We start from the raw sequence: 27,754 nt of genomic DNA on the forward strand, positions 1-27,754 counted from the left end.
TTCTCCTCTCATTTCTTTATTGTTATTATCTTTTAAATTTAACTGTCAAATGCACAGTGTTTAATGCAATATCAGTGAAGGATTGGTTTTCAAGACCGTCTTCTTGGGCAGACAGTGCTATATTTACTATGGCCACTAGGGGTCACCCACATCAGTCCACACACACATTCGGAGACGAGGAAACAAACTGCTGGCTCACTGTGCCAGCCTCCACTACTCGTTACAGCGATCAGCAAATTACAGAGTCCGACAATTTACACAGGTACTTCAAAAAAAGGCAGATAATGATGTATAGGCTTTGGGCGGTATTTGTTGTTTCCTGTAAAGAGAGGTTACAGTAAAATAAGTGCAGGTAATGGCCTTATGAGCGGAATTTAGGACCTTTACTGTACCGTGGTTATTTGGCTGTAGTTCAGGACGTGCGTTAGGACACTGCGTTGACAGCGGGGGGTTTTCCTCCGAACCCTGCCTGACGGGCGGGGACTTCGGTTCTGTCTCTTTGTGCTCGTCCCGCCCCTCCGTACCCCCTCTGCCTCCCGTAGCTTCGCGGCTGGTGATGTTCCCGTGTCCCAGCATGCATCATGGCTCTGTGTTGTTGTTGTTTTTTTTTGCCACGTGGGGCCCCTGCCCAGTCAGCCTCCCTACATGGGAAAAAGAAACCTCCACGAAATCACACGCCCCCCCGCCCTGTGGCCTTTGTGCTAACAGGATCGCCCAGGTTTAAAACGGGAGACGTGTGTGTACTGAGAGTGACCGGTGCGTTGCGGTGTTTTTGTGTGTTGGTTTGGTCGGTCCTTTAGCACCATTGGGTCTCGGGCTGGCGGAGGCGGCAGGTCTGGGGCTCTCAGGGCTGTTTGGGGCGCTCCATCTTCAGGTAGGGCTCGGTGGTGGCGTCTGAATCGCTGTGGTGCTTCCTCTCTCGCACGGTCTCTGCTTTGCTGCAGCGGGTCCAGGAGGGAGAGCGCATGTAGCCTCCGCGGGGTAGGGGCGGCTGGTGGTGGCCTGGGGTGGGGACAGAGCTCCCATTACATACAGTAACACATACTGTAACAACAGAATTACAGCCCATTCAGCCCTTCAGCCTTCTCCTACCACCAAAGCGTACCTACTGCTTAGCTTGCCTGAAAACGAAATGGTATCTAGAGGCGTATCAAGCCTGGTCTTGAAAGCCCCCAATTTTTCTGCCTCCACTGCATGTCCTGTCTGTAAAAAAAGTTTATGCTTTGCTAATTTCCATTAAATGGAAACATAAATTACACACAGAGATTATACACACACACATTCGATGCCCCCTCGTTCTGTTAAACAAACTCGCCCTGTAGTTCCCGTTAATGAATTTAAAAACCTCAACCATAACGAAAATGTTTCTGTTTTTTTTACTTTGATATGTCAAATAAATCAAATCAAATCTGCATCCTTACATCATCTACACTCAGTGGCCATTTTATGAGCGCTTGCTCCGGACTATGGATGTTTGCTAACTGAAAACAGTAGGAGCGCATCTGCTAATTGGGATGCATTAGCATGCTGCTAAATCTTTCGACTTTGGAGCGTGTACTCCTTGAAAATATATTTAGATTTGTTACATGGTATATGTCTTGTTATATATGTTGTGTTTTGTCTACATGCGGACCCCAGGAAGAGTGGCTGCTACGCCAGTGGTAGCGTACGGGGATCCAAATAAATAAACGATAAACAATAAATGTTAGCGTCGAGGCCTGGAGCCTGACACATCGGCCCCGTCCCTCGCCACGCCCTCGCGTGTATAGGACAGACAAAACATGCTTACAGTGCAGCGCGCCGCCCTCCATGTAATTACACTTCAACCCCACCTGTCAGTCACAGCGCTGCATCTCGAGCACTCTGGGCCCGCTCCCTATCGATTATCACATTGAAGTATCTCCTCGACACAAGCATCGTAGGCTTATTTATAGAACTGTCGGTAGGAAGCGTATTTGTTAAAAGAAGCACTCCTTGTTGCTGCGGTCTCTTTTTTTGTGCAGCAAATCCCCTTCCCAGACTGTTAGCATACCGGTGTTGCTGTGTATTGATCAAACCTGGGTGGTGGCGTCACCGTGTGTAAAAGGTCAGTGAAGGAGGACTGTGTGCGCTGGAGGCTAACCGCGTATTAGCCGGGAATTTTTTCTGAAAATCTAATTTCGTCCCCTGCCATCACCGTCAGGGAGATGAATTGCCTGATCATCTTTGGGGAAAAAAATCTGCAGTCATGATTTTAATGTTAAGCATTATAGTGAAAATGATGGTTCACTGGTAGATTGAAACGGTTTTTCCTTTCATTCTGTAAGCTTCTCCTGCCTCATCCAATTAATTCTAATAATAATAACAATGATGATAATTGCCGAAGAAGAAATGGAAGCGGAAGACTAGTCTATGTTCATTATAAATACATTGCTGAAATCAAAGCCAAGAAAATGCTAAGAGTAAGCCATCTTCTAAGACATCTCTGGCACATTATAATTTCATATAGCTAGAAGCCAGTGATCCGTATGATTGAGTATTCTTTCAGAAAGTCATTTTCGCAGTCTCCCTGTCACACACTCCCAGGTTCTGTGGCCTTCCACACTGCCAAAAATGGATGTGTTAATATGCCACACTGTTTTACTACTTTTGTGTTCATGTTTTAATATCCCACACATGTTTTGTTGCTGAACCCTGTTTGTCTCCTGTTTCCTCAAGGGCCCAATGGCTCTGTGGATCTTATCATGGCTACACCGAGGATCGAACCACTGACCTTCATGTACCTTAAAGGCCGCCCTACATGGTTTGACCGGCTCAAGCTATGCTTTGCAACAGCTAGTAGCTGGTATTCCAAGCTGGTCGTAGCTGGATTTTACACCGGGGTGCTTTTGTGTTCATGTGTTAATATGCGGCACAATTTTGTGTTACAACTTTTGTCTTCCTTTCAGAAAATTGTGAAAGTTGCTGTTTCTGTGTTACAAATGAATATAATTTATGTGTTAGAAAGGGAGTCTTTTTAACACGGACTGTGCTGAAAGTAACACAAAATGTGTTGACCTTAAGTAGACATGGAGGTGTATTAAAAAAAGGGACACATTGTGTGGTTTTATCGCGTTTGGAGAGGGCAGTCAGTGTGCTGAGGGCAATATGGAAGCGCGGTCCGATTGGGTCCGCCTGAGTCAGCCTCCCTCCCTGTCCCCAGAACGGTATTGATGATGTCGAGCACAGGTCATCCATCACTGTGTAAACGCTGGCTGCTGGATGCTCCACAAACTCATCTCTTGCATGTTAATGCTTTTTTAAGGCTTCCTTTATGTCAGACGTTTGGACACAATGTCCTAGATTTGATGTCTTTCTTGGCACAGCCTTGCTCTGTTGCTGTCATGTGAACTCTTTAATGGAGTTTTTCCACTGTGCCTCAATAGGCTATTTGCTGGAAAGATGGCATGTATACCGTGTTATATCTACTGAGCATGAGACGTGATACTGTGATGCATTACATACCGCTAGCGTGAAACGGCCATGTGACAGATGTGGGATTCTGCCTCATCTCTCAACTTGACTAGACTTGAATGCCCTTTCAGCTTTTATAGGTTACATATTATTTAACCTGTAAATAATTAATGTAAAGGTTTGTTGGAAACAAATATCGTCTCCTATTAGTAATCTATTCTACAGTCAGCGAGGAGCGGCCCTGCCCATGTTCAATATTCATATCCTATGGATTTATTCAAATGAATGAGAGCGAGGAATGTGCTGAATAATTCATGAAAGCGTTCACCTCTTTAGAACTCCTACTCAAAGACCGTGTGCATTCAGTGCAGTTGTTTTAACCGCTGTAAATTCCGAACATGTCAGAATTTTTTGATGAGTCATCGTGCATGTCGGTTCTACAGGCGCATGGCTCCATCAAACTGCAGCACAACTGTATCTAGATAATACTGAATACCTCAGACTATATATGAATGCCTGAGACTCGAGGATTTGTAATTATTCCTGTTTTTATCAAGCTGGCCTTTGCTTTCACTGGAGTCAGTGATGTTTATTTTCTTGCAGGGGAACATTCACTCTCAGATGGCCATTTGGTTGTTGTCCTGATATTACCTAACCTTGGAAAGTATCGCAGTAGGCAAACACTACTTCTTGGGTTAATGGATAGCCAACTGCATGTTTAATAACATATACCATTAATAACATATACCATTAATAATTAACCATTTTAATAAATTGACAACTACTTATCCAAAATGGTCCTATTGATCTGGGGATTTCACATGCAGGTCTGTGTGTGTGTGTGTGTGTGTGTGTGCGTGCGTCTGTGTGCATGTGTGTGTGCCTGTGTATGTGTGTGTGTGAACAGTGTGTGAGCAGTATCTGTGCATGCGTGCCTGTGTGTGTGTGTGTGTTTGTGTGTGAGCAGTATGCCTGTGTGCCTGTGTGTTTGTATGAGCTGTGTGTGTGTGTGTGTTTATGTGTGTGGGCAGTATGCATGCGTGCCTGTGTGTGTAAATGGTTGGCATTTATATAGTGCCTTTATCCAAAGCGCTGTACAATTGATGCTTCTCATTCACCCATTCATACACACACTTGCACACCGACGGCGATTGGCTGCCATGCAAGGCGCCGACCAGCTCGTCAGGAGCATTTGGGGGTTGGGTGTCTTGCTCAGCGACACAGCCCGGGTGGGGGATCGAACCGGCAACCCTCCAACTGCCAGACGACTGCTCTTACTGCCTGAGCCATGTCACCCCCCCCTCCGTGTGTGTGTGTGTGTGTGTGTGTGTGTGTGTGTGTGTGTGTGTGTGTGTGTGTGTGTGTGTGTGTGTGTGTGTGTGTGTGTGTGTGTGTGTGTGTGTGTGTGTGTGTGTGTGTGTGTGTGTGAGCACATAGAAGCACTCTGTAAACATGGTATTGTTCTGTCCCTTGAGTCTGTGACGGAGGATCAGAAGCGGTCTGATTTGAATAATGGGGACACAGCGTCTGTCAGCAGTCCTGTCTCAGCCCGGCACCGTGACGCGTGATGGACCGCTTGATGAATATGGATAACAGAGGAGTCTCACAGCTTCCCGATTTGGACAGGGAGATATCGGAGGCCTGTCTGTCATCCGCTCCAGTGACGTCTGGCCCTCCCAGATGCCCTTCACATAATGAAAACTCCCTGCCGTGTTTCAGAGCTGTTCCCTGTGGACTCCCACACACTTGGATCAGTCCATTCGCTTATTTTGGAATGGAGCAAGATGTTGAAGTTAAGAACTCCCAATCTTGCCTTTGATCACGGAAACACGAACGCATTCCTTTGCGGAAGTATTTATTCGGAAAACGTGACGCATTAACGATCGACCTGTGGGACCACCTCTCCCCATCTGCCATGTCTGTAACTGATGTGGCTTCGAACTGACGTTTGAAGGAGCAAGGGCATTCCATTTGACCAAGTCACGTTTTCTCAACTTAATTTCTCTTTCTAGCCTCTTTTCTTAACCTCTCCCTATGGGTGGAGCTAGGACTAGAAAAAGGAGCACAGTAAATAAAAGAGGAGGAAAATAAGCGATTGGAACAAGCCCGTTCTGTCTGAGCGTGAAAGCAGACTCCCTCTGGCACACGCTCTGAAACACTGTGAGATATGAAACCAGCACTGGGCATAATTGGCTCCAGTCCACAGAGAACCACTTGTGAAACCATTACAGTTTTCTGAGTCCTTGGGGCATTTGTCTCCACCCTGTCCTTCTCTGGTAAATAAGGGAATCCGCTCAGTTAAGTGTAATTGATTCAAGTTGCCTGTCATATCAATCTACTTTCTTCCAAATCTGTCTCTCTTCACTCTTTTTTCTATCAGAACTCTGACACCACAACTCTATTAGCTATATGCTACATTTAGGATTTTAGCAGATGCTCCTATCCACAGTAGCTTGCATTCTTTGTGCATACAGTCTATCCAAAGACTAATACATAGTTGATGCAGTTCATCTCAAGTTCATTTATCCTTACTCATGGGTGTAACAGCAGTGACTGTAGTTTAATCTGATGAGAACAAACCAATGAAGAAGTAGTAATAAAACCTTTTTGGTGAATATTTTGGCAGTAAGCTAACCCCTTAACTGCCTGCTATGCTAGCACCGATGTTGTAAGTTTGAGGAGGGCCGTGACAGGCAGCCAGTGGAGGGAAGTGAGCAGGGGGGTGACGTGGGAGTGTCTGGGGAGGTTGAAGATCAGACGAGCTGCAGCATTCTGGATGAGTTAAGCCGTCTTTGACCGTAAAAAGCACGATACAAATGAAATTGAATTGATTTGATTTGAGTGTTCTGCACGGCCATCTTATGATGTCCTGGTGCTTTATTGACGGGGGAGACGGCAGAAATCTATACAGTCCACACGCCCTCACACCCTGCCCATGTCGCTAATACTTAAAAAGCAATTTTTTGGTTTTTAAGCTGCAGTTTTCCAAGCCAAGCGCAAGTCTCCGCTTTAGCATGTGAATCTACTTTGGGGCAGTTGCCTTTCGGCAGAAGGGTTTTTGGTGTACCAACTGTCATAGTTCTGGAGAGACAGTTGCTTTGAACATTACAAGGCATGGCAGTTGGCTTACATTGCATACATATGCATACATTATTCCTCCCGAACGCGTCTTCTCGATGTACCGTTTGATCACCAAAATGTTCAAAGGCCCTGGATGACAAACTGCAGTGTGTTTGCATATTCTGTAAAAAAAAAAAAAAAAAAGGCTTCAGCTGTTCTTCATATCAAGAGACTATTCTTAGTTGTTGTCAAATGTTTATTTTGTTAGGGTAGTAAGACCATATCCCTAAATTGTTGTGAATTTTATCACTCGTGATCCAAATGAACAGAATTTGGACATTTATGCCGGGCTGTGAATGATCTGTGTTTGAGAGGTGAATCTCCACACTCTGACCTCTACCTGTGCACCAAAGGGAGGGTAATGAAACCCACACACAGAAATAACAGAAAAACAAACTCACTCCCACCTGCATTAATGACCTTTGACCTACAGGTAAATGCAAGCGTATTGGGACAGAAAATACTGAAATCTAGCTGACTGTGATAACATTCAGGATGTCTATATTTATTTCAGAGTTGTGTTCAACATACTGTAATATTGAGCTATATTACAACAATATCATTCAACGAGTCACATACCCATATTTCAAGTCCGCATACAAATAATTTAGATAATTTGTTATTTAGCTAATTTAGCTAACGCTTTTATCCAAAGGGCAACAGCTGCATGGATCTTATCATGGCCACAAATGTTGTTTTTGAACCGCCAACTTTCTGGGTCCCAGTCATGTACCTTAACAACTAGACTGCAGGTGTATTGGGACAAAGTAAGTTTTGACATGTAATGAAGTTCAATACTCTGTTGCATGCACCTCACGTTTGATGACTGCGTCAAGTCTACCTCTCAAGGACATCACTGAGTTCATGATGTCATCCTGTGATATGCACTGCCAAGCAGTATACAGAGAGAAGTCAGCCAGCCTGCTGGGGCAGGGCCAGTGGACTACACCCAATTCACCTTCCTGCCAGTCAAGTGCTGGTGCAAAATCTGCACAGAACTGCCCACGCTGCTGCCTCAGCGATTATTGGGGCAGCCTGTAGCCTAAGGTGCTTGACTTGGGACCCAGATGGTTGGTGGTTCAAGCCCTAGTGTAGCCCCTTGTAGGATCCTTAACCCCACGTTTGTTCCCTGCTTAATCAACTGTAAGTCGCTTTGGATAAAAGTGTCAGCTAAATGACAAATCTTTATTATTGTTAATTAGAAGAGGTTAGCCCCGTCTTTATCTGCATAATGGGTGTGCGGATTAATGCCTGGTACTCCAGCTAAAGGACTATGTCTTTACACTTGATGTCCTACAGGGGGCAGTCTGTCATCATGTGGCACGTCTCTTTGGAAAGACAGCCTTGGTAAACCGCTAACAGCAGACTGGGGACTATGCATTAGAGTGAGGAGAGGCTGTTCCAAAATATTATAGTCAAATTCACGACTCATTTAATTTAATGGCCTTTGTCTGGGCTTTGCACACCGAGCAGACTGCTTTTGGCCAGACACTGTACACCTGAAGCTTAGTCTGGGAAGGAGAAGCTATTAGTGACCCCCCCCCCCCTACTAATGACTGAAGGACTATTACAGGTCAGAAGACCAGTCATTCAAAAGACATTGTTTAAGCAGGGCTGGAAATATATTTCTTTTTAATCAGTGTAGGGAGTTCTGGAGATAGCAAGGTTGTTTGACATCTGGCTTCTGGGTGTAATAAGTCATTATCATTATTATTAAGCTGAGGCTTTTATCCAAAGCGACTTACAATTCATTAGACGAAGCAGGGGACAATCCCCCCCCCCCCCGGAGCAATGTTGGGTTAAGGGCCTTGCTCAAGGGCCCAACAGCTGAGCGGATCGTGGCTGCACTGGGGCTTGAACCACCTTCCAGGACCCAGTCATGTACCCTAGCCACTAGGCTACCAGCTGCCCTGCTTTTCTGGGAGACATGGATAAATATGTGTGCCATTGTCCAGGAAAGGGGTGGAGTGGGGTGGACAAAAACAGCTAACCAACAAAAACAGTTAACCATGCTCGGAAAAACCAGGCTATGAAGCACAAAGACACGGGCACTGTAGGACAGGAGTGGGCTTGCATACTGGGGATGAAGGTGTGTGTGTGTCTGTCTGTGTGTGTCCGTGTGTGTCTGTGTTTGTGTATGTCAAGAAATCTGCACTAGATTTCTGTCTTGTGTATGTGTTTGTGTGTTTAACTTCCCTGTACCCCTCTTTCACAGTACTGTGTCTATCTCTGTTTACAAACTGGTTTCATGAGACGGAGTTAAAACCTCAGGCTGTCTGGAGTTTGTTTTAATGTTGCACTGAAGGATTTATTAGTAATATTAAATGACAGTGGAGCCACATTACATTTTATAACTGCTGAGATGATGCTGAAATAATCTGTTACTGAACTGGGAAATACCATCCCTTCTAGCTTTTATTGATGAGTTCCAAGGAGTTTAATTTAAACTGCCTTCATCTGAAATGCACGTTTCTTGCATTTTCTTGCTAAATATGGATTTGTTTGCAAAGCACCCTTCCTCCAAACTGCTTGTCTGTGCTAATAACGCAGCATCTATATTGTTGTCATTGGTGTTTCTCTCTGAATGCGAAAAGCCCTGTGGTCTGTGTTGAAATGTACAGCAGAAAAAGGTATTTTTAACAGAAAGCATTGCCTTTTTTAAATACAGCCAAACCCAGGATTTCAGGACAGCATTTCAGATCCTTCTTCTGGAAACAGGCCAGCCCCTTTGAGCGTTGTGACTGTTTGTCACGTTTATTAACTGTCTTATAGTGCTTCTCAAAATTTCAATTGGAGTAGCACAGAATGTCTCCGTAATCGATGCTCCAAGAGGATCAGTTAAATGGAAAGTTTTGCCGTATTGAGCCTGTGTGAACCGATCGTTTGTTTTAATATGTGAAGAGGCTGTTCACACGCTCATGTGTCAAGGTCAGGTGCAGGTGAGAAATGATTCAGTTCTTCACAGAACCGCTTCATCACGGAGACAACACAGCCATCTTCCGTTTCCACTGCTGTGGCTGCCTTCTGAGCGCTCCATAAATCACCCTGAGACGTCTCTGCTTCCTCTCTCTCTCTGCTTTCTGACATGCGCTCCATAACCCAGTTCCTGTTTAACTCCCCTGTAATGAGCCTTTCCGTCAGTACGCTACAGTGTGTGTGTGTGTGTGTGTGTGTGTGTGTGTGTGTGTCTGTCTGTCTGTCTGTCTGTCTGTCTGTCTGTGTATGTCTATGTCTGTGTGTGTGTATCTCTCTGTCTGTGTGTGTGTGTGTGTGTTTACCTTCCCTGTAATGAGCCTTTCCGTCAGTACGCTGCAGTGTTTGTGTGTGTCTGTCTCTGTGTCTGTGTGTGTTTGTCTGTGTGTGTGTGTGTGTGTGTGTGTGTGTGTGTGTGTGTGTGCGTACCGTAAATCCTCAAATTGTGGCCGGGGTCTTTTATTTACTTAGGCTGCACAAAGCACAGGCCATTATTTGGGGCAGGCTTGTATTCGAGGCAGGCCTTTATTTCTTTTTAGGCTTCTGTTGTAGAATTTTATTCTTAGAAATAAAGTAAAAGGCTACACTTAAAGTGGGCCAACACTGTTCAACACTTCCTGTAACCGGTCAGAAACGCAACTTGAGTAGCTAAACCATTAATGAAAGCCAAAACAGATGCGTCATCATAAAACAACTAGCCAGACACGCCTTCATGAACAATAACAAATTAGCGTAGATAACAGCAAGTTATTATTGGCGTTTTATTGTGAGACATGCGTTTCGTTTGGAGCAGCATACCGGTAGGCTATCAAAAGATTTTCGCTTTGGTTTCATTTAAATTCCTAAATGTTGGGACTGATGGGCACTGAAATCTGGGGGGGTATTTGATGGTTCACTGTTAAGTTTTATGTAGAAAGAGTGTCGGGATTTCCACCCGTCTGTTTATTGCGAGTCAAGGCAGCCGCTTTCATTCATTCATTGAACGTGCGCTGTGCTGTAAATACATGGAAACCTTATTGCGTAAGTAGCCTAAATTGAGTTCATTTTTAATTTTGCCTGATTTACTTTTCATTAAATTCGTAGGCTGGAATGCCTCGCGGCAACAATTGTGTTTAAATGTATACTGCTTCAGCTTTTGGCAAGCTACTCAGAAGGGGGCGGCAAGCGACTGGTAGCTTGAGAGCAACGTGTTGGAGACCCATGGTGTAGGACAACGACTTTTCATTGGCAACAGTATTAAACCAACCAACAATATAAAATATTAAGAAGAGCTCTTTTATTTCATTGAGTTAAATCGAAACAATGTCTTCTAGTGCTCATGGACTGATAGCCCTACTGGTAGGCAATATTACCCCCGCTTGTATTTGAGGGCCGGCCTTTATTTGTCCGAATCGACCACTCCCCCGGCTATTATCTGAGGCCCGGCATCAAATAGAATCCAGGACACAATTTGAGGATTTACTGTATGTCTGTCGGTCTGTGTGTGCGTGTGTGTGTGTGTGTGTTTAACTTCCCTGTAATGAGCTTTTCCGTCTGTTAGCTGCAGTGTGTGTGCATGTATTTTTGTGTGTGTATGTATGTGTCTGTCTGTCTGTCTGTCTGTGTGTGCATGTCTGTCTGTTTGTGTGTTTTTGTCTGTGTGTGTGTGTTTAACTTCCCTGTAATGAGCCTTTCCGTCAGTACGCTGCAGTGTGTCTGTCTGTATGTCTATGTGTGTATGTGTCTGTCTGTTATCTGTATGCGTGTTTGTGTGTGTATGTATGTCTGTGTGTGTGTATGTGTCTGTCTGCATGTGTGTGTCTGTGTGTGTGTATGTCTGTCTGTGTGTGTGTGTGTGTGTGTGTGTGTGTGTGTGTGTGTGTGTGTGTATATGTGTCTGCGTGTGTCTCTGTGTGTGTATGTCTGCCTGTGTGTCTGTGTGTGTGTTCCCTGTAATGAGTATGCTGTACAGTGCTCGGAGCTCCTTTTACAGCACAATAAGGCTGATTGTCAGGCCAGTTTTACAGCACAGCGAGGCTGATTGTCAGGCCAGTTTTACAGCACAATAAGGCTGATTGTCAGGCCAGTTTTACAGCACAGCTAGGCTGATTTCAGGCTAGTTTTACTGCACAGGCAGGCTGATTTCAGGCTATTTTTACTGCACATGCAGGCTGATTTCAGGCTAGTTTTACAGCACAGCCAGGCTGATTGTCAGGCCAGTTTTACAGCACAGCGAGGCTGATTGTCAGGCCAGTTTTACAGCACAGCCAGGCTGATTGTCAGGCCAGTTTTACAGCACAAGCGAGGCTGATTGTCAGGCCAGTTTTACAGCACAGTGAGGCTGATTGTCAGGCCAGTTTTACAGCACAGCCAGGCTGAATGTAAGGCCAGTTTTACAGCACAGTGAGGCTGATTGTCAGGCCAGTTTTACAGCACAGCCAGGCTGAATGTAAGGCCAGTTTTATGGCACAGCCTGGCTGATTGTCAGCAGCTGGAGCGGTTCTTTAGCTGTGCTCTGGAGCTGGAGCTGGCGTGCAGTCTGTGTGCTGCGATTCATGGGTGTGCAGGGACTCATCTGTCAGAGCCTGACTGGAACAGTGCTGGGACCTCAATCAATCTCACTTCCAGCCTAAAGCAGCATTGTACACCGCTGGGACAACCCCCAGGTGTTCCGTTTGGGAGGAAATGAGACGGGGGCGGGCAGAGTGGAGGATTCTGGGGCCCGCAGTCTTCCTCAGGACTGTGTGAAGCAGCTGAAGCCAGATTAGAGTGTGGGAGAGAGGCAGGAGGAGCCAACAGTGCCGCCCGATGAAATATTAAGGAGGGACACACTTATGCACTCTCGCTGCACCCAATCAAATAATCATGGGCCTCCTAGACCCTGAGGAACAGCCCAGAGGGGAAATGGGAGGGGGGGGGGTACTGTGGAAACACTGGGTGTTTGCAGGATTTAGCACCAGCTAAAGAGCCAGTTCACGTCTGTATTGGACCTGATTCAACAGCTCTTCTGTATACCGTCTGTCTCGCTTATCTTTCAGTGAAACAGGTGAAACGAGGTTACTTTTCCAGACATCGTTAGTTCTGGGGGGGGGGGGGGGAATAGTCTTGTTTGAATGTATTTATTTTAAAGTTGAATTACACTGTCATTAAATGTGGATAAAGCACATTTCTGTACAGAAAGGGATCTTTTTTTTTTTTTTCTCTGCACCACCACCAGAGTGATGATGAGGAGCACCCCTGGCACACACACATGAATAGTGAGAGCCATTAGCCAGACCTACAGTGTGTAAAGGGGAATGTGGCAGCAGCTTTCTCACTGAATCTCTGCTGTCTCTCTGCTGTTTTTTTCAGCCACAAATGTGATGCACAAACCCAGCCACTGTGTAACCACAGACCATGCAGTTGGTGCAAACTGTAATTACGTTCTGTCACGAGAAACATGTCATAATGTTGATTATGACAAAGCGCGGTGTCCGTGCTTTGGCGGTCCAGGAGACGTAACGGGAATGGGAATGATTTGGGAATGTGACGTGGGTGCGGTCCACTGATGGTCAGGAGAACAGAGGATCTGGGATACTTACTTGCTGGAGACTCGTTTTGGTTTTCTTCATCTGAATCGGCGAAGACCTCGGCCAGCTCCTGGTCCGACATGTCTGTGAGCTCGGTCAGGTCCAGGAGGTCAAAGTGCACCTCCAGGGAGGAGACACTGCTGAGCGGCTCTGAGGGAGAGAGGGGAGGGGGGGCAGGGGGGGGGGTTACTGCCACAGGCTGACCCAACGCAATATTTCACACTGACCCAAAAGTGCATCGTTTCATTAGCCGTTTTTGCAGCTCAATTTTCAGTAGCTTCCCAATCTCTAGGTGTCCCACTGGTCAGGTAGAATTCTCACCTGCACCTGCACCTGCACCTGCACCTGGTGCTCAGTGTGTGTGTGTGTGTGCGTGCACGTGTGTGTGTGTGTGTGTGTGTGTGTGTACATGCATGGTGTTGTATGTGTCCCTAGTTTAGCTCCACTTACTTTTGGAACTGACACATACAGAAACACACACGCACACACACACACACACACACACAAACACCACGGTGTTTAATGGACCGAATTTCGGTTCCCCTCCCATTCTCTCCCTGAAGCACTCCTACCTTTTGTACTAATTAATGTTCTGATATTTTAATGGTTTTAGTGAATGTTTGAATATATTTGTCCGTTTTCTTCGGGCTTATTATGAATGTAGGCTGTATGTCTTTAGCATTGTTCTCGTAATTAATTCTGGCTATTCAGTCGGGTACGCTTCTGCATGCTAGCTGTGGTACTGACCTGTTTCAGAAACCCAGGGAGAGCCGACAAAGGGAGATTCAAAAGGAGCACAATGCAACCATTTTGTGGCTTGATGGTGATGGTTTAATATTGTCCTGACTGCTGAAAAGGCTGGTTTATGAATTGTTTGTGTTTGTGTGCCCTTGGGTGAGGGCAGTGTACGGGGGGGAGGGCTGGGATTTTTCAGACTGGTGGCAGAATGATGAGAGTGAAATTTTCATCTCGGTAATGAGGAGCTTTCACCCAGCGCCGGGCTGCTTGGGGAGGCTCAGGCGGAGCAGAAGCGTTATTTTAGGAGTTGTTTATCCAGGGGATGGAAGGGGCTTTGTTCTGCATACATATTGATAAATTCAACACTCATCTGTCTGACAAATACTAAACGGATACTAATTGAAACAAAACAAAGTGATGCAAAATGAATACCCAGGGTTTTTCAAACCCTGAACGAGTGTTGCTGTACGTGGAGCAGAAAGTCAGCGTACCGCATATGTGATCACTGATTTGAAATGAGATTCACCTGAGAATCAGTGACTGAGGATGAAGGGAAATGCTTCTGTTTGAGTGAGAGTCCGTGTCTCTAATGGTTGGGTATGGCCGGACCTGATTATGGTGTTCACAGCAGTGTAACAGATGGGCTGACTCATTAGCGAGTTTCCCTGCGAGCTACATTCAAGCTGGGCCGTATGCTTCCCCATCCTTCCCCAGGCGCTGGTTCCTGGAATCCCTCTTCATTTGGGAAGTGAATCTCGCTGCTGGAGGCTAGATGACATTCCTGGCTCCACGTTTTCCAGACCTCTCCTGAAATTGTCACGTTGGCACAATTCCACAGCGAGACGGATTTATTCCGTCCGGGGTGAAGACGTGTGACCCTTTAAATTATCTTGGCACATTCAACTTCACATTCTCTTCTTTTATTGCTGTTCTCCCTCAGTGTGGTTCTGCTAAGAACCCTTCCACTTGTTCAGCATCAAACATAATGGTTTTGTGCTGCAATTTGTTGTGAAACACTATTCAGCGTGCCACAACAACCTATAGAAATGCAATTAGTAGCTCATGTATTCAGAGTGATTACGCCATGTAATTATCAAATCTATGATTAATAATAGGATGTATAATTATACGGTTGCCTAAACCACCTCATTTTAGACGCGGTGTAATACACAGGGACTCTTTCCTGTCTGATCTTATGGATTACTCCCCCGCCTCCTCCAAATTCCCAAGCTGAACGGTGAAATCTCTGCCCATTAGACGGCCCTAACTGTGCAGAAGGGGATGCTCTGTGTGTCGAGCACCTCTCATCTGTGAGACGGATGCGAGAGGATGTAAGATCCGTGTGCGAGAATATCTCTTGTTGGAAAAGGTACGCCCACTCGCTGTTCATAAACCTCCCGGTGAGAGGGGGGGAAGAGGGGGAGAGAGAGAGAGACAGAGAGAGCAGGAGATGAGTACAGAACGCCCCCTCCTCCCTGCTGTTCCCGTTCCCCTCGTTTCTCTCCCTCTCCTTTTTAACTTCCGCCCCCACACTCTGAATAATTGACTGAAAATGCACAGCGGCAAAAGACAGACTCTTCCACGGTGACTTTTTTTTTCAGATGTGAGATGACTGAGAAACATTGGAAATAATGTAGAGAAGGACTTGGTTATATTTTTTGCTGCTCAGGCCTGAACTGAAATAAAATTAATGAGCTTAGAGTTGATCTAGGATATACAGCTTTCCTCCTGCCACCTGCACCATTGTTCCCTCAGTCCCTCGGTGTTTGTCTGACCATTATAAATGATGATGAAATAAGAAATGACTTTTTTTTTTTGGCCCATTATAAACTGCTGCCTCACTCACTCCTTCCATTATCCAACTCGCTTATTCCAGGTCAGGGTTGGGCGGGGTGCTGGAGCCTATCCCAGCATGCATTGGGTAAAAGGCCGGAATGCTCCCTGGATGGGATGCCAGTCCATAGCAATGTGTACTCCCCAGTTACCCGAACCTGCGTGTCTTTGGACTGTGGGAGGAAACCGGAGTACCCGGATGAAACCCACGCAGACACGGGGAGAACATGCTCCACACAGAGAGAGGATCCAGTGGGACTTCAAATCCAGGCCCTTCGCGCTGTGAGGGAACAACGCTATCCACTGCACAGTGCTGCCCGTTATTATCAGACTCCATCAGACTCGAGCGGATTTAAGACCCTCATTTCTGTTCCCCTGTGTCTGCAGTCAGGACACGCCTCTTCCCTTTCCTGTGTTTGATTTCTTGCCGTCTACTTCCTGTTGTGTGTGGAGGTCTGACGTATCCCAGGGGCTCAATCACTTATAGTTCACCCTCTTATTTCTTCCCTTGTTCCTAACTCCGCCCGTCTGGGCGAGGCAGGAAAAGGAAAGGAGAAAAGGAGGCGAGGACAGGGGGTGAAATGGTGAAAACGGCAGTAGGGCAAATGGAGCGTCCTTGCTCGTTCGTACGTCAGTTTTGAAGCCACGTCAGTTACAGACCAGGCTGGTGGGGGCAGGTGAATCCACAGGTCAGTCATTTATGTGTTCCAAAAAATGCTTCTGTAACGGGGTGTGGTCAGGTTTCCTTTACCCTCAGCTGGGGAGAACCGCAGTGCAAACCCTTCACAGCCAGCTCAGATCAGATGGGGGGTGGGTTTGAGCATCACATATATAGACACAGAAGCAGGCTTTTGGGGGCGGGGGGGGGGGGGGGGGGCGCGGAGGGAACATTGGGCTCTTGTGATCACTGTCCCTTTCATGTTCTCCGCTTTAGCATAATTGCCTTTAGCCTGAGCCTGTCAGCATGCTGCCTGCCAGCCCAGGGCCCAGGGCTGTGGAGACGGGCTGCATCATTACCGGGGAATGGCATCAGCAGTGCTGCGGTTGGTGCAGCCATTACCAGGGAGCTAGCGCCGTGAGAATGAGTGTGTGTCAGGAATAAACACGTCGCCCTGAAATCCTGGGGAAAGGGTGCCCTGTTAATAATGCCAGCCGCGGAGGTCAGCGCAGAGGGCAGAACTGCAGCTCACGGAAACCTGGTTTTAGAAAAATAATTTGAAATGTCTCAAGGACAATCTGTGTGGAAATATCCATTGTTTCTGTGAGTCTGGCCTCAAAACATCGGGTCAAAGGTTATATCAGCTGACCAGGCTATCCGTACTGGGTCCAAATACAGTGCAGAGCTTGTTAGGAGATTCAGTTCCCAAAACATCACTAATGACCGACGGTTACATCGCTGCTATCCTGGATCTCGTTCCTACAGCACTTACTGTCACTGGCTGTGTTTTTCACTGAATAATACGTATTATGATACGTATATAATAATACGTAACAGGAATTATTGAACCAGCTATGAATCTGTCATAATATGCCAATTACATGATACCGAATCACTACAAACTTCTCCCACTGGCAAAATCCAATACTAAACTGCTGAAGGCCTGTTATATTGAAAGAATGATGAAGCTCAATCCATTTAAACTATTAACTCAAATTTAGTGTCTTCAAATAATATTTGAGGGCCAGCCACTTAGTGTAATATGTACACTTGAAAGGTCTGATAAAAGCCTTGTCCTTTGGATTCTTACTCACACTGGGGGCCCGCACAGTTGTTTGAGCAAGGCCCTTAACCCCACTTTGCTCCATGTGGATTGTCCCTGGCTCAGTCTAATCAATTGTAGGTTGCTTTGGATAAAAATGTCAGCTAAATAATACATTCTTCTTCTTCTTATTTTTATTATTATGATTATTGACAATAGTAAATGACAGTAATATGTTATGGAGCTCAATGCTCGTCTTGTGTAGTTTCTCTGTCCTCCAGGTGTCAGTGCCTAGTGCCTGAAGGCTTCAGAGAGAGAGAGAGATGCTGGTCCTCCCGGACTTCCTGTCCGATTGTGCATTGAGATGCCTGCAGACAGACCCTGTCTTGTGTGGGTGGCAGTGGCCCTCTTGTTCGATCTTGGAGCTTGTTCAGTGCAAGGAGAAGAGAAGGCCCCTCTTCTTCAGGGCCGCATAATGGCGCATTTCAGCCAATACGGAGACGGGAGACAATGCCAGCACACAGAAGCCTGCCAGCTTGAGATTCATCACTGTGGTCCTCTTGGGGGAACACAGGGGGTGACATTGGCGGGGCCCACATTGGCTCAGGCGGTAAGATCAGTCTGGCAGTTGGAGGGTTGCCGGTTCGATCCCCGCCCGGGCTGTGTCATTTCTTACCAAGTTTGTTTCTTACCAAGGCACAAAAAAAGACGTCTTGGATCTAAGGTAATGCAAACGGGGACATTGCCAGTCCTAACTCCCTGAGAGGTGGGGTCTGGATACATAATGGACAGTGATAACCTTAGCCCAGTGGTCCTCACTCCTGGTCCTGGAGAGCTGCAGGGTTGGGCTGGCTTTTGTTGTTACTCAGCATGTAATTGATCAATGAAGGCAGTTGATTAAACGGTTAACTCACCTCACCTGGTTTCTTGGGTCTGAATTGGTTGCTGATATTAAGGCGAAGCACACCTGTGCCTCTCCAGGACCACTGTGCTAACCAAACTAGGAAGCAGTTTGCACTCTGGCTCCTGCTACTGTACAGCCCTCTAGGGTCCTTCAGACTTCACACTTGTCCCTGGTTATGTTTACGTACTTTGTAGTACATCGCTCTGGGTAAGAGCTTCTGCCAAATGCCTGTAATGTAGTGTAATGTAATGCCTGTAATGTGATGTACTCACGTCTCCTCTCTGTGACCTGCAGGAGCCCAGAGATGGGCACGGTTATTCCCCCTTCTTCCTCCTGTGAGGGGCTGTGGGAAGGCGCCGTGGTCAGGTCCCCGGAGCTTGAGGGCTTCAGCAGGTTCTGAATGTCTTTGCTGGGCTCCACTGTGGAGGACAGAGGAAAGGTCAGCCATTTTACTTTTAACACTTTTTTTTCAAAGATTCTTCTGCCATTTTGTCCATCATTTGGAATGGGCACCGATGGGGCGACCAGTAGCTGGTATGTGGTATGAGACTGGGACCCAGGAGGGTGGTGGTTCAAGTCCCCTGATCAGTCTAGCCACGATCAGATCTATGCAGCTCTTGGACCCTTGAGCGAGGCCCTCAATACTGGTAGGTTTGATTAACAGACTTTTTGAATGTGAGTACCTTCTCCCCATTTAAACTGTTAACTCCAATGTAGTATCTTCAAATAACATTTGAGGCAAGCCCACCCACTGTAATACGTGCTCTGGAAAAGCCTTAAAAAAGCCTTGTCCTCTGGATGCTTGACTACACTTAGCCATACCGGGGGCCGCCCACGATACGATCCGCACAGCTGTTGGGCCCTTAACCCCCACATTGCTCCAGGGGGGAGTGTCCCCTACTTAGTGCAATCAACTAAGTCGTTTCAGATCAAAGTGTCAGCTAAATAACTGTAATGTAATGTCATCTCCACTGTTAGTCCAGGAGAGTGTGTGTCGGCATGCGTTCTCCTGCTCATTATCACACCATGGTTCACGAGGCGGGTTTGTACAAACATAGGTAGGTGGAAGACAGTCGCTGGGTAGCTCAACAGATGGAATTGTAGCCATTCAAGCCATGGGGGCCACTAGTGACTGATGCTGTAGCCCCAGGCAACGCAAGAGCTAAGACTGTGCTACACACTATTATTCCATTAAATTCAATTGTATTTGTACAGCGCTTTTCACAGAGAACTTTCACAAAGAAGCTTAACAGAGTAACAGAAGGGAAATACCAGCTCTAAGCCCCCAGATTGCAAGAGGTTAAAAAACTCCTTTGTGGGGACTAGAACCCTCAAACTGTGGCAAGAAAACTCCCTGATGGGAAGAAATCTGGAGAGGAACCCGGCTATAGGGGGAAGCCCATCCTCTGCTGGCCTATAGGTTGAGTTGGTAACAGTTGAGGTATTAAACCAACAGGTATGGTAGAAAGTCCACATGAAGGGATATAAAGTATGCAGTTCAGAGGAGATCCCGGCTTTCAGACGTCAAACCGAGATCCCATGACACTCTTCGCAAAGAGTAGAGGGCTGAATTCCCCACCCTGGCTCTTTCAACCTGCCACCTGATCATCCCCTGATTCTCTTGGCAAAAACATTATTCTCTCCCTCCTCCTCAGCTGATGTGTGGTGAGCATTTTGACGCAAAATGGCTGCCGTGCTTTACCCAGGTGAGTGCTATGAGTGTCCAGAAAAGCACTGTATAAATACAATGATGTACTGTATACAATCTGTATACATAGAGATCTCTATCTGTATTAGTTTGATGTTACTAGTTGAGAAACACCCTTCTGAAAACACCCTTCCCTTCACTATCTGTCTATGAGGAAGATGAGCCAAGCCCCGGCAATATAAATGCTCCAATTGAAAGTAAAAGGGCATGCTCATGACCATGGCCTGAGTTGTCAAATGGTGTCAATCTCCAGGACAATCGCAGAGTAAAACCGAAATGGTGAAAAGGTTTAGGTTGCTTGACGAGGCATAACGCGTTGAAAGTTGTTTTTGTGAAAGCTGTGAACAGTTTTCTCATTTCCTTTCAATATGCTTTATGCTGTGACAGAGAAATCCCATGTCATTTGAAAGGCAATATTTCATATTCATATTCTTATTCCTCATATTTAGTCTTTTTTTGAAAAGAAATCCCATGATGATGCGAAGTCATTTTGAAAGACAGCATTTAATATCCTTAGCATATTCTGCGTGTATGTCAGTCTTGTTTTAAAAAGGAGCAAAAATGTTTTGTAAGAATGAGAGAGGAGCCTCTGCTACAATGTGAGGAGATGCCAACTCTGTTTGATCTGTAATCCGGTTAAAAAGAGTTACGAGGCAGGACTGTGGATGGTCAGCCACACTCAGCTCTGACATGGAAACGGAATGTGTTCTGGTCCTTGGTGTGTTACTGCTCTCGTGATCGTGGATTTACAGTGGGCACCACTGTGCCGAGGTTTTTTTTTCCTAATCCCACACTGGGCCCCCCTAAAGGAGCCCAGTTTGGGGAGTTGTATTTTTTTCCCTCATCTCCCCCCATTGTTTCTTTCTTATCTAATGATAGTTCTCCTGCTCCTGTCTCCCTCCCCATGTTGGCCACGAAATGGCCTCTGTATGTTTCTTGGACGGGATGAAACTGTAATTTCGTTGCTCTGTACTGTGCAATGACAATAAAGCTATTCCATTCCAATTAATTGGACAGTGACACATTTTTGTTATTTTGGTTTTTGCTCTAGCACTTTGTGTTTGAAAGGATACAATGACAATGAGGTTGAAGTGCATTATTCTACATTATGTGAGACTGTAAAAACTAATATTTTTTGATGCCAGAAAATGGGCATCAAAGCTGAAGCTCACTTCCTGGTCTTGTGAGATGCTGTTCACTGGCACCGGTGTGACTAGCTCCAGTTTAGGTGTTTGACTCGCCCATTTCAATGTAAGTCAATGGTCCCAGTATGGTCTAAATGTGAACCCTGGTGTAAAATCCAGCTGTGCCAGCTTGAAAATTGAGCTGCTCCAGCTGGTCATAAGCTGGTCAAGCTGGTCTGAACTGGTCAACCAGCTAAACCATGTCGAGCTGGGAGCTGGTCTGAACTGGTCAACCAGCTAAACCATGTTGAGCTGGGAGCTGGTCTGAACGGGTCAACCAGCTGAACCATGTAGAGCTGGGAGCTGGTCTGAACTGGTCAAACAGCTACTAGCTGTTTCAAAATCTGTTGTGCTGTTGTTTTCAGCAGGGAAGTTAATATTTCCCGCAAGAAAATGTAGTTGCCGTAGGTTTTTTTTTAATTTAATGTAATGTCTCCCCATTTAAGCTCTTGTTTAAATATTTTGAGGATGATTCAGGGGCAGTTTGCATCACCGCTGAGTCGCTGTATCTCACACGCTCAGTGGACGACCCAAACTTCACCGGACTTCCTGCCCACATAAGGTCCCCCATTGCCTTACTGAACAGTATCTGGCTCCAATTATTACAGCACAGCAGCACCCAAAAACTGCACTCCCGCTGTTTCAGAGCGCCTTGGAAAGCCCATGGAAAGTCAACGGGAGTCGTCACAGAAACACAATCCCTATTTTTTCTACAATCGATGGTCTGTCCCCACTGACAAGTCTTAAACAACTTGTGGAAGTTCCTGAGAAATTTCATGATTTGTGTAAACAATCAGCCTGTCAACAAGTTTGAACTGAGCAAGTCACCTTGCATTAACAGTATTCAGCAAACAGTACACAGCAAACAAACCTAGAACTGAGCAGCATTTCGTGTTTGTTTATCTGTGTGAATTATATGATACTTCTATATATTGCATTGAACTGTATTGCTTTTGTCTGTCAAAATTTTTATTACCGAACACATTCTGAAATGCATCTCCTCTGAAGGGCTGCTACATGCACACATACAAAGCTGTTTGTAGTAAGAGCTGATTCAGTGTTCATTAGCCTCACCCTCCAGCCAAACTCTCTGTTGCACCTTTAGCAGCTGTACTGATGTCCAGATGATGCAGCAGAAATTTGAGTTGTCACCCTCTGTGAAAAGGGTTTCTCAGCATTCCTTTCCATCTCATTCTACAATAGAGCGCTGCCTACTCAGGGAAAATATAATGCTACGCCTCGATAAAGAGATTAATTCCCAAATGTAATACATTACAAAATGATGCTTGACATGTGATTGTTGCTGTGGAGAATGTTAATTATTATTAAGTCACAGACTTCTCTCCCCAGGATCTGCCTCTTACAGCTGTCCTTCACCGTTTCCCTGTGACTCAACAGTATTTCAGACTGGGGTGGGTACAGCATTCTGTTCTGTTAGAAATACCTGCTATGTGCATGTTTGTGTGCGTGCCTGTTTGTGTGCGTGTGTGTGTGTGTGCATGAGTGTGTGTGCGTGTGTGTGTGCATGCCTGTGTGCGTGCCTGTGTGTGTGCATGTGTGTGTGCATGAGTGTGTGCGTGTGCGTGTGTGTGTGCGTGTGACAAAGGGCAGAAACAGAAAGAAAAGAATAACTACAAAAAAAGGAAACTGCTGGCTCATCTCAGGGTCACCATTTTACAGCGGAAGAAAACACTCTTACTATTCTTAAGACGGCAAAAAAATTCCCTGTGACATTTAGCCAGTGTCACGGACATGACTTCCTACAGAAATTCCTCTGGGACCATTTGCAGTCTTTACAAAAATAGATGTCCTCAGAGAAAAGGCACAGAGAGTCAGGCCCATGAAAGCACACATGCAACAGGACCGTGTGTGTGTGCGCGCGTGTGCGTGTGTGTGAGTGTGTGTGCGTGTGTGCGTGTGTGTGTGCGAGTGTGCGAGTGTGCGAGTGAGTGAGTGTGCGAGTGTGCGAGTGTGCGAGTGAGTGAGTGAGTGAGTGAGTGAGTGAGTGAGTGAGTGAGTGAGTGAGTGAGTGAGTGAGAGTACGTGGGAGGGGGAGAGGGGGAGAGGATGAGAGTGTGTGTGCGTGTGTGCATGTGTGTGTGTGTGAGTGTGTGAGTGTGAGTGTGTGAGTGTGTGGGAGGGGGAGAGCTTATGTGAGTGTGTGTGTGTGTGAGTGTGTGGGAGGGGGAGAGGGGGAGAGCTTGTGTGAGTGTGTGTGTGTGTGTATGTGAGTGTGTGTGTGTGTATGTGAGTGTGTGTGTGTGTGTGTGTGTGTGTGTGTGAGTGTGTGAGTGTGTGAGTATGTGGGAGGGGGAGAGGGTGAGAGCGTGTGTGTGTGTGAGTGTGTGTGTGTGTGTGTGTGTGTGTGAGTGTGAGTACGTGGGAGGGGGAAAGCGGGACATCTTAATCAGTGAGGTTTCTCCCCGGTAAGGGCGTGTCCCAGCAGCGCGTACTTTATTGATTGCAGCTTATTCGCCCTGTCACTGAGTCACACAGCCGGGCGGGCTGTCCCCTCACACTGCGTCTGCAGCAGCAGCCGGGCGGGCTGTCCCCTCACACTGCGTCTGCAGCAGCAGGCCGTCGGGAGAACAGAGGAGGTGGTGGGGGATCGGTAAGCCTTCTCCTCGCCAACCCCCTCCCTCCCCGTCTCCCAATAAACAGGCTTCCTGCGTTTCCAAGAGGAGGACGGCACCCGCTGATATTGTTCCCTCGCTGTGAGGCTGCCATGGGTATGCCGCTCCTGCCAGAGAGCTTGGAGAGGCCCGGAGACTGTGAGCGAGGGTGTTGTGCCAGGAGCCTGGCAGTACAGCGAATGCAGACAAAACACGGCCGACTCCCATTTCACAAAGCATACGCAGCCCGATGCCGGCCATCGATTATTTCTTTCTCTCTCTCTCTCTCTCTCTCTCTCTCTCTCTCTCTTCTGCTGCTGCGAGAACCAAAACAGACAGAGTATATGATTTCACGTCTCGCTCGTAATGAAGTGCTTCATCGATCACAGTTGCCGTCGGAGTGTGAGCTTTCGACGAGCGGTTTCTCAAACTTTGAGGAAGAGGCTGGGTGCCGTTAGCCGATACCAGGGCGCATTTCACGACAATATGCTGCTGAAATGCTGGATTAATTCCACTCCCCGTGTCTGATCTTAACAGCCTTACTGATAGTTTTAGAAAGACAAAAAGGCACAACCAATAAATAACGGTCAAAGCCCATATATATTAGTATTTTAGTGCGGCGGGGGTTCGATGACGAAACTGACAACGAATGGAATTCAAACCCAACAACTTTATTGAGCAGGAACACAGGCAAGCAGTCCGGCTTCGAACAGTAGACACCATTTTGTGCCGAACAGGCTGATAGCCCCCCAACCCCGCACAGGGTAACACATACTTGTTTTACACACACATCCACGTTTTTCGGCACAATTACGTAGTTTGCTGATCTAATTAAACGATTAAACAGACCGTTAACTAAATCATTACGGTTCCACCGGTCCATCGCTGGATGGGGTGGTTTGAGTTTTATTTCCTTCCAGGCGGTTACAGACTTCCTGGAAGACTTGAGCCTCGATGTTCTGCCCCTGGTCGCTGTACAGCTCCTCTGCCGACCCGAACCAGCAGAACAGTTCTTTGACTAGATTTGTCTGCCATAGCAGCAGCTCTTTGGTCAGGGATGCCCCCGGCCAAATAGTCCATGGCCACAAGGACATACCGGTTCCGGAGTCAGTGGAGGGGAAGGGGCGCAGAACACCCCCATCCACTCCATGGGATCCCCTACCAGGTACTGCTGCTTGATGTCTCAGCTGCGCTTTTTTCGTGCTCAGGCAGTGGATGGCAGTGAGGACCTCGTAGAGCGGGGTCGCTGAGGTATACAACACAGTGGCTCCAGGGCACACCGGCTAGCATCCTCTCCATGAGGCTCTCGACGGAGGCTGGTGCGTTGCAGAGCCCGAACGGTATGACTGTGAACTGCCACAAGCCCTGGACGATAGCGAACGCTGTCTTGGGCCTTGCTTCCAGGGTGGCCACTGCGGAGGTGGAGCTGAACCGTGGGTACGAGTATTTTCTAGTTGACACAGAAATGCCAGGTGGAGTCTTTCTTGGCTACTGGCACGGCTGGGGCTACCCTGGGGCTGTTAGAGGGCTCGATGATGCCTGCGGCCGGTATCTATCTCTTGGGTCCTTTGCTCCACCACCTGCTGCTTTGCTAGCGCTAGCCGATGAAGGGCATAGCCGGATTGGGGCTGTGGTGCCGGTGCCGGTGCCCTGTTTGCGTGCAGTCCTCATCTCTAGCTACGGAGATGTCGACAAACCCGTTGAGGAGGGCACGGAGCCGCCATTTCAGCGTCGAGGCTACGCTTCCACAGGTCCTGGACCACTAGTACAGTCTCAGCCAATGAGGCAGCCAGTAGCGCTGCACTCCGGTGGCCCTTAGCTGCAGGCGTGGTCGGTCGTGGCGGTGGGGGCGTTGACGCTGAGTGGCCTTCAGTCGTCTCTTCAGCGGCCCACGCTGCACACGGGCGAGGTGGGGTTCCAGCGGCTCCTCTCCGGCGCAGCGTGGCAGCTTCACCGTCTGCCGTGGTTTAACTAAAACCGTCTGCCTTGGTTTAACTAAAACCGTCTGCCTTGGTTTAACTAAAACCGTCTGCCGTGGTTTGACTAAAACCATCTGCCGTGGTTTAACTAAAACGCTACTCAATTAGTCCAGTCTTTCGCTCACCCCGGGTACATCGTCCGGGGCGCAGGGCATGCTGGGAACCGCACGGCGATTTGTGCGTGTCAGTCCCCGGACCCTACGGTATTGTACTTGGTAGCTGTCTCTTCATCGGCCAGTGAATTATGTTTTGTACAAATTAAATGAAATAAAACCACAGCCACTTATCAGCCAGACATGTTGATTGACACAACAGATGAAAAAAACAAAACAAGAATGCCCTACTCAGTATTCAAGACCAGTGTACAGAGGAACAGAGGTCCAGTATAGGCATCGCTGGTTCCCTCACTCTCAATATAACGCCTTATAACGGGAGACGTTTCTCACAGGTTTCACACGATCGACTGTCAGAAAGTGCTTGACCTACCAGCGAGAGCCTTTAAGGTCCCTTCCATCTCACTGTCTGTTATATTGTCCTGCATTCTTACTAAAAATGCTGAACTACTTTGCAAGAATACGCACAGTTTAAAGGAAAAGTGATTAAAATGTATCATTTAAGAGCAGATGCTGATAAACGTTTGTGCATGTTACATGAAGAAACTTTCATTCTGGGCCAACTGAAAACTAGAATTTGAAGCGTCCTTTGGTTATTATTTCCGAATGGAACTTGCTGAAACAAAATCAGAATTTTCTTTGAACATCTGGTACTGCAAGCCTGTTCAAAACATCGCATGCAGGGGGACACAATCTCATCTGTCATCATTTCAAAATTGAATGCCATAATTCTCACAGTGTGCATATTGCCAGAAAATCTAGATTGGTCTACCTTACCACTGTCCCTATTTTGAATTCAGGTTCGTCAATTATCCTGTGTTCTATTAGTTTCACCACAAACTGTACACGTTCTTTTCTGCTTTTTTTACCTGATGAGTCAAACAGCCGCACACCCTGAAAATCTGACACACGCCCCAGACGCAAAGCATCACCGTCAGCAACGGCAGCATAACCATCAGCCTGCACCTACCTGGGGTACCAGCCCCTCCCTGAGCCTCCATCCAGTCCGGCAGCGTCTGCGGGGCTGGCTAGGGCAGCAGCATGAGAAAGCAAGAGCGATGGGGAGGGAGAAAGGGAGGGAGGGAGAGAGAGAGAGGGACAGAGAGAGAGAGAGAGAGAGGGGTGCCGACACCTCTCTCCACGGCATCCGACACCAGCAACACCCTTTTCTTTCCGGCGATCTTCACCGTTTATGCATCCCTACACACTCACACTCGCCTGGCTGTCACTCCAGCCACAATGCACTGCCATGCAAGCTAATAGAGCGAGGGAGAGAGAGAGAGAGAGAGAGAGAGAGAGGGAGGGAGGGAGTAAGAGTAAGAGAGAGAGCTCAGTTTAAGAATTGCAGAACCACCCTGCACTGTAAGCATTGTATTGTGAGTGAGCTCGGCAAAGGAGACTGCGGAACAGAGAGAGGGAGAGAGAGAGAGAGAAGGAGAGGGAGAGAGAGGCAGAGGCAGGGGAGCGGGGGGGAGAGAGGGCGGGAGGGGAGCAGGAGGGAGAGACAGAGGGAGGGAGGGAGGGAGAGACACAGAGAGAGAGAGAGAGGGAGGGAGGGAGGGAGAGAGCATGCGTGCGAGACACACTGGCAGATCGCCCAGGCTGGACATGTGGGTGTGGTGTGGTGATGGGGGGGGGGAGTTTGACCTGGCAGAGGAAGGGAGTGAGTGAGTGAGTGAGTGAGTGAGTGAGTGAGTGAGTGAGTGAGTGAGCGAGTGAGCGAGAGTATGAGTGAGCTGAGTGAGCTGAGTGAGCTGAGTGAGCTGAGTGAGTGAGTGAGTGAGTGAGTGAGTGAGTGAGTGAGTGAGTGAGAGAGGGAGTGTGTGTTTGTTTTTGTGTGTCTCTGTGTTTGCGTGCGTTTGAGAGAGAGAGAGAGAGAGAGAGAGAGAGAGAGAAAACAAGCAGGACAT

At 47.2% G+C, this 27,754-nt stretch overlaps 1 protein-coding gene across 1 annotated transcript; it reads right to left on the reverse strand.

Annotated features, from left to right (window-relative positions):
* On the reverse strand, window positions 1-27,156 carry dbndd1 (dysbindin domain containing 1). The gene is made up of 4 exons (XM_061222846.1): window positions 26,815-27,156; window positions 18,521-18,667; window positions 13,086-13,223; window positions 1-1,002 (listed from the first exon to the last, which is right to left on the reverse strand). Exons 1-4 carry the CDS (start codon window positions 26,843-26,845, stop codon window positions 845-847), a joined length of 474 nt encoding a protein of 157 aa, XP_061078830.1. The 5' UTR covers window positions 26,846-27,156; the 3' UTR covers window positions 1-844.
* Window positions 27,157-27,754: the final 598 nt, after the last annotated feature.

This window comes from Conger conger, chromosome 15, assembly GCF_963514075.1.
Source record: "Conger conger chromosome 15, fConCon1.1, whole genome shotgun sequence".
NCBI classification, from domain to species: Eukaryota; Metazoa; Chordata; class Actinopteri; order Anguilliformes; family Congridae; genus Conger; species Conger conger.

Coding starts and splice junctions, on each gene's coding strand:
- dbndd1 (XM_061222846.1), bottom strand. CDS start 26,845: ATGGAGGCTCAGGGAGGGGCTGGTACCCCAG. Junction 13,224..18,520: donor GCAGGTCACAGAGAGGAGAC/GTGAGTACATCA, acceptor TCTCTCCCTCAG/AGCCGCTCAGCAGTGTCTCC. Junction 1,003..13,085: donor CCAAAACGAGTCTCCAGCAA/GTAAGTATCCCA, acceptor TCCCCACCCCAG/GCCACCACCAGCCGCCCCTA.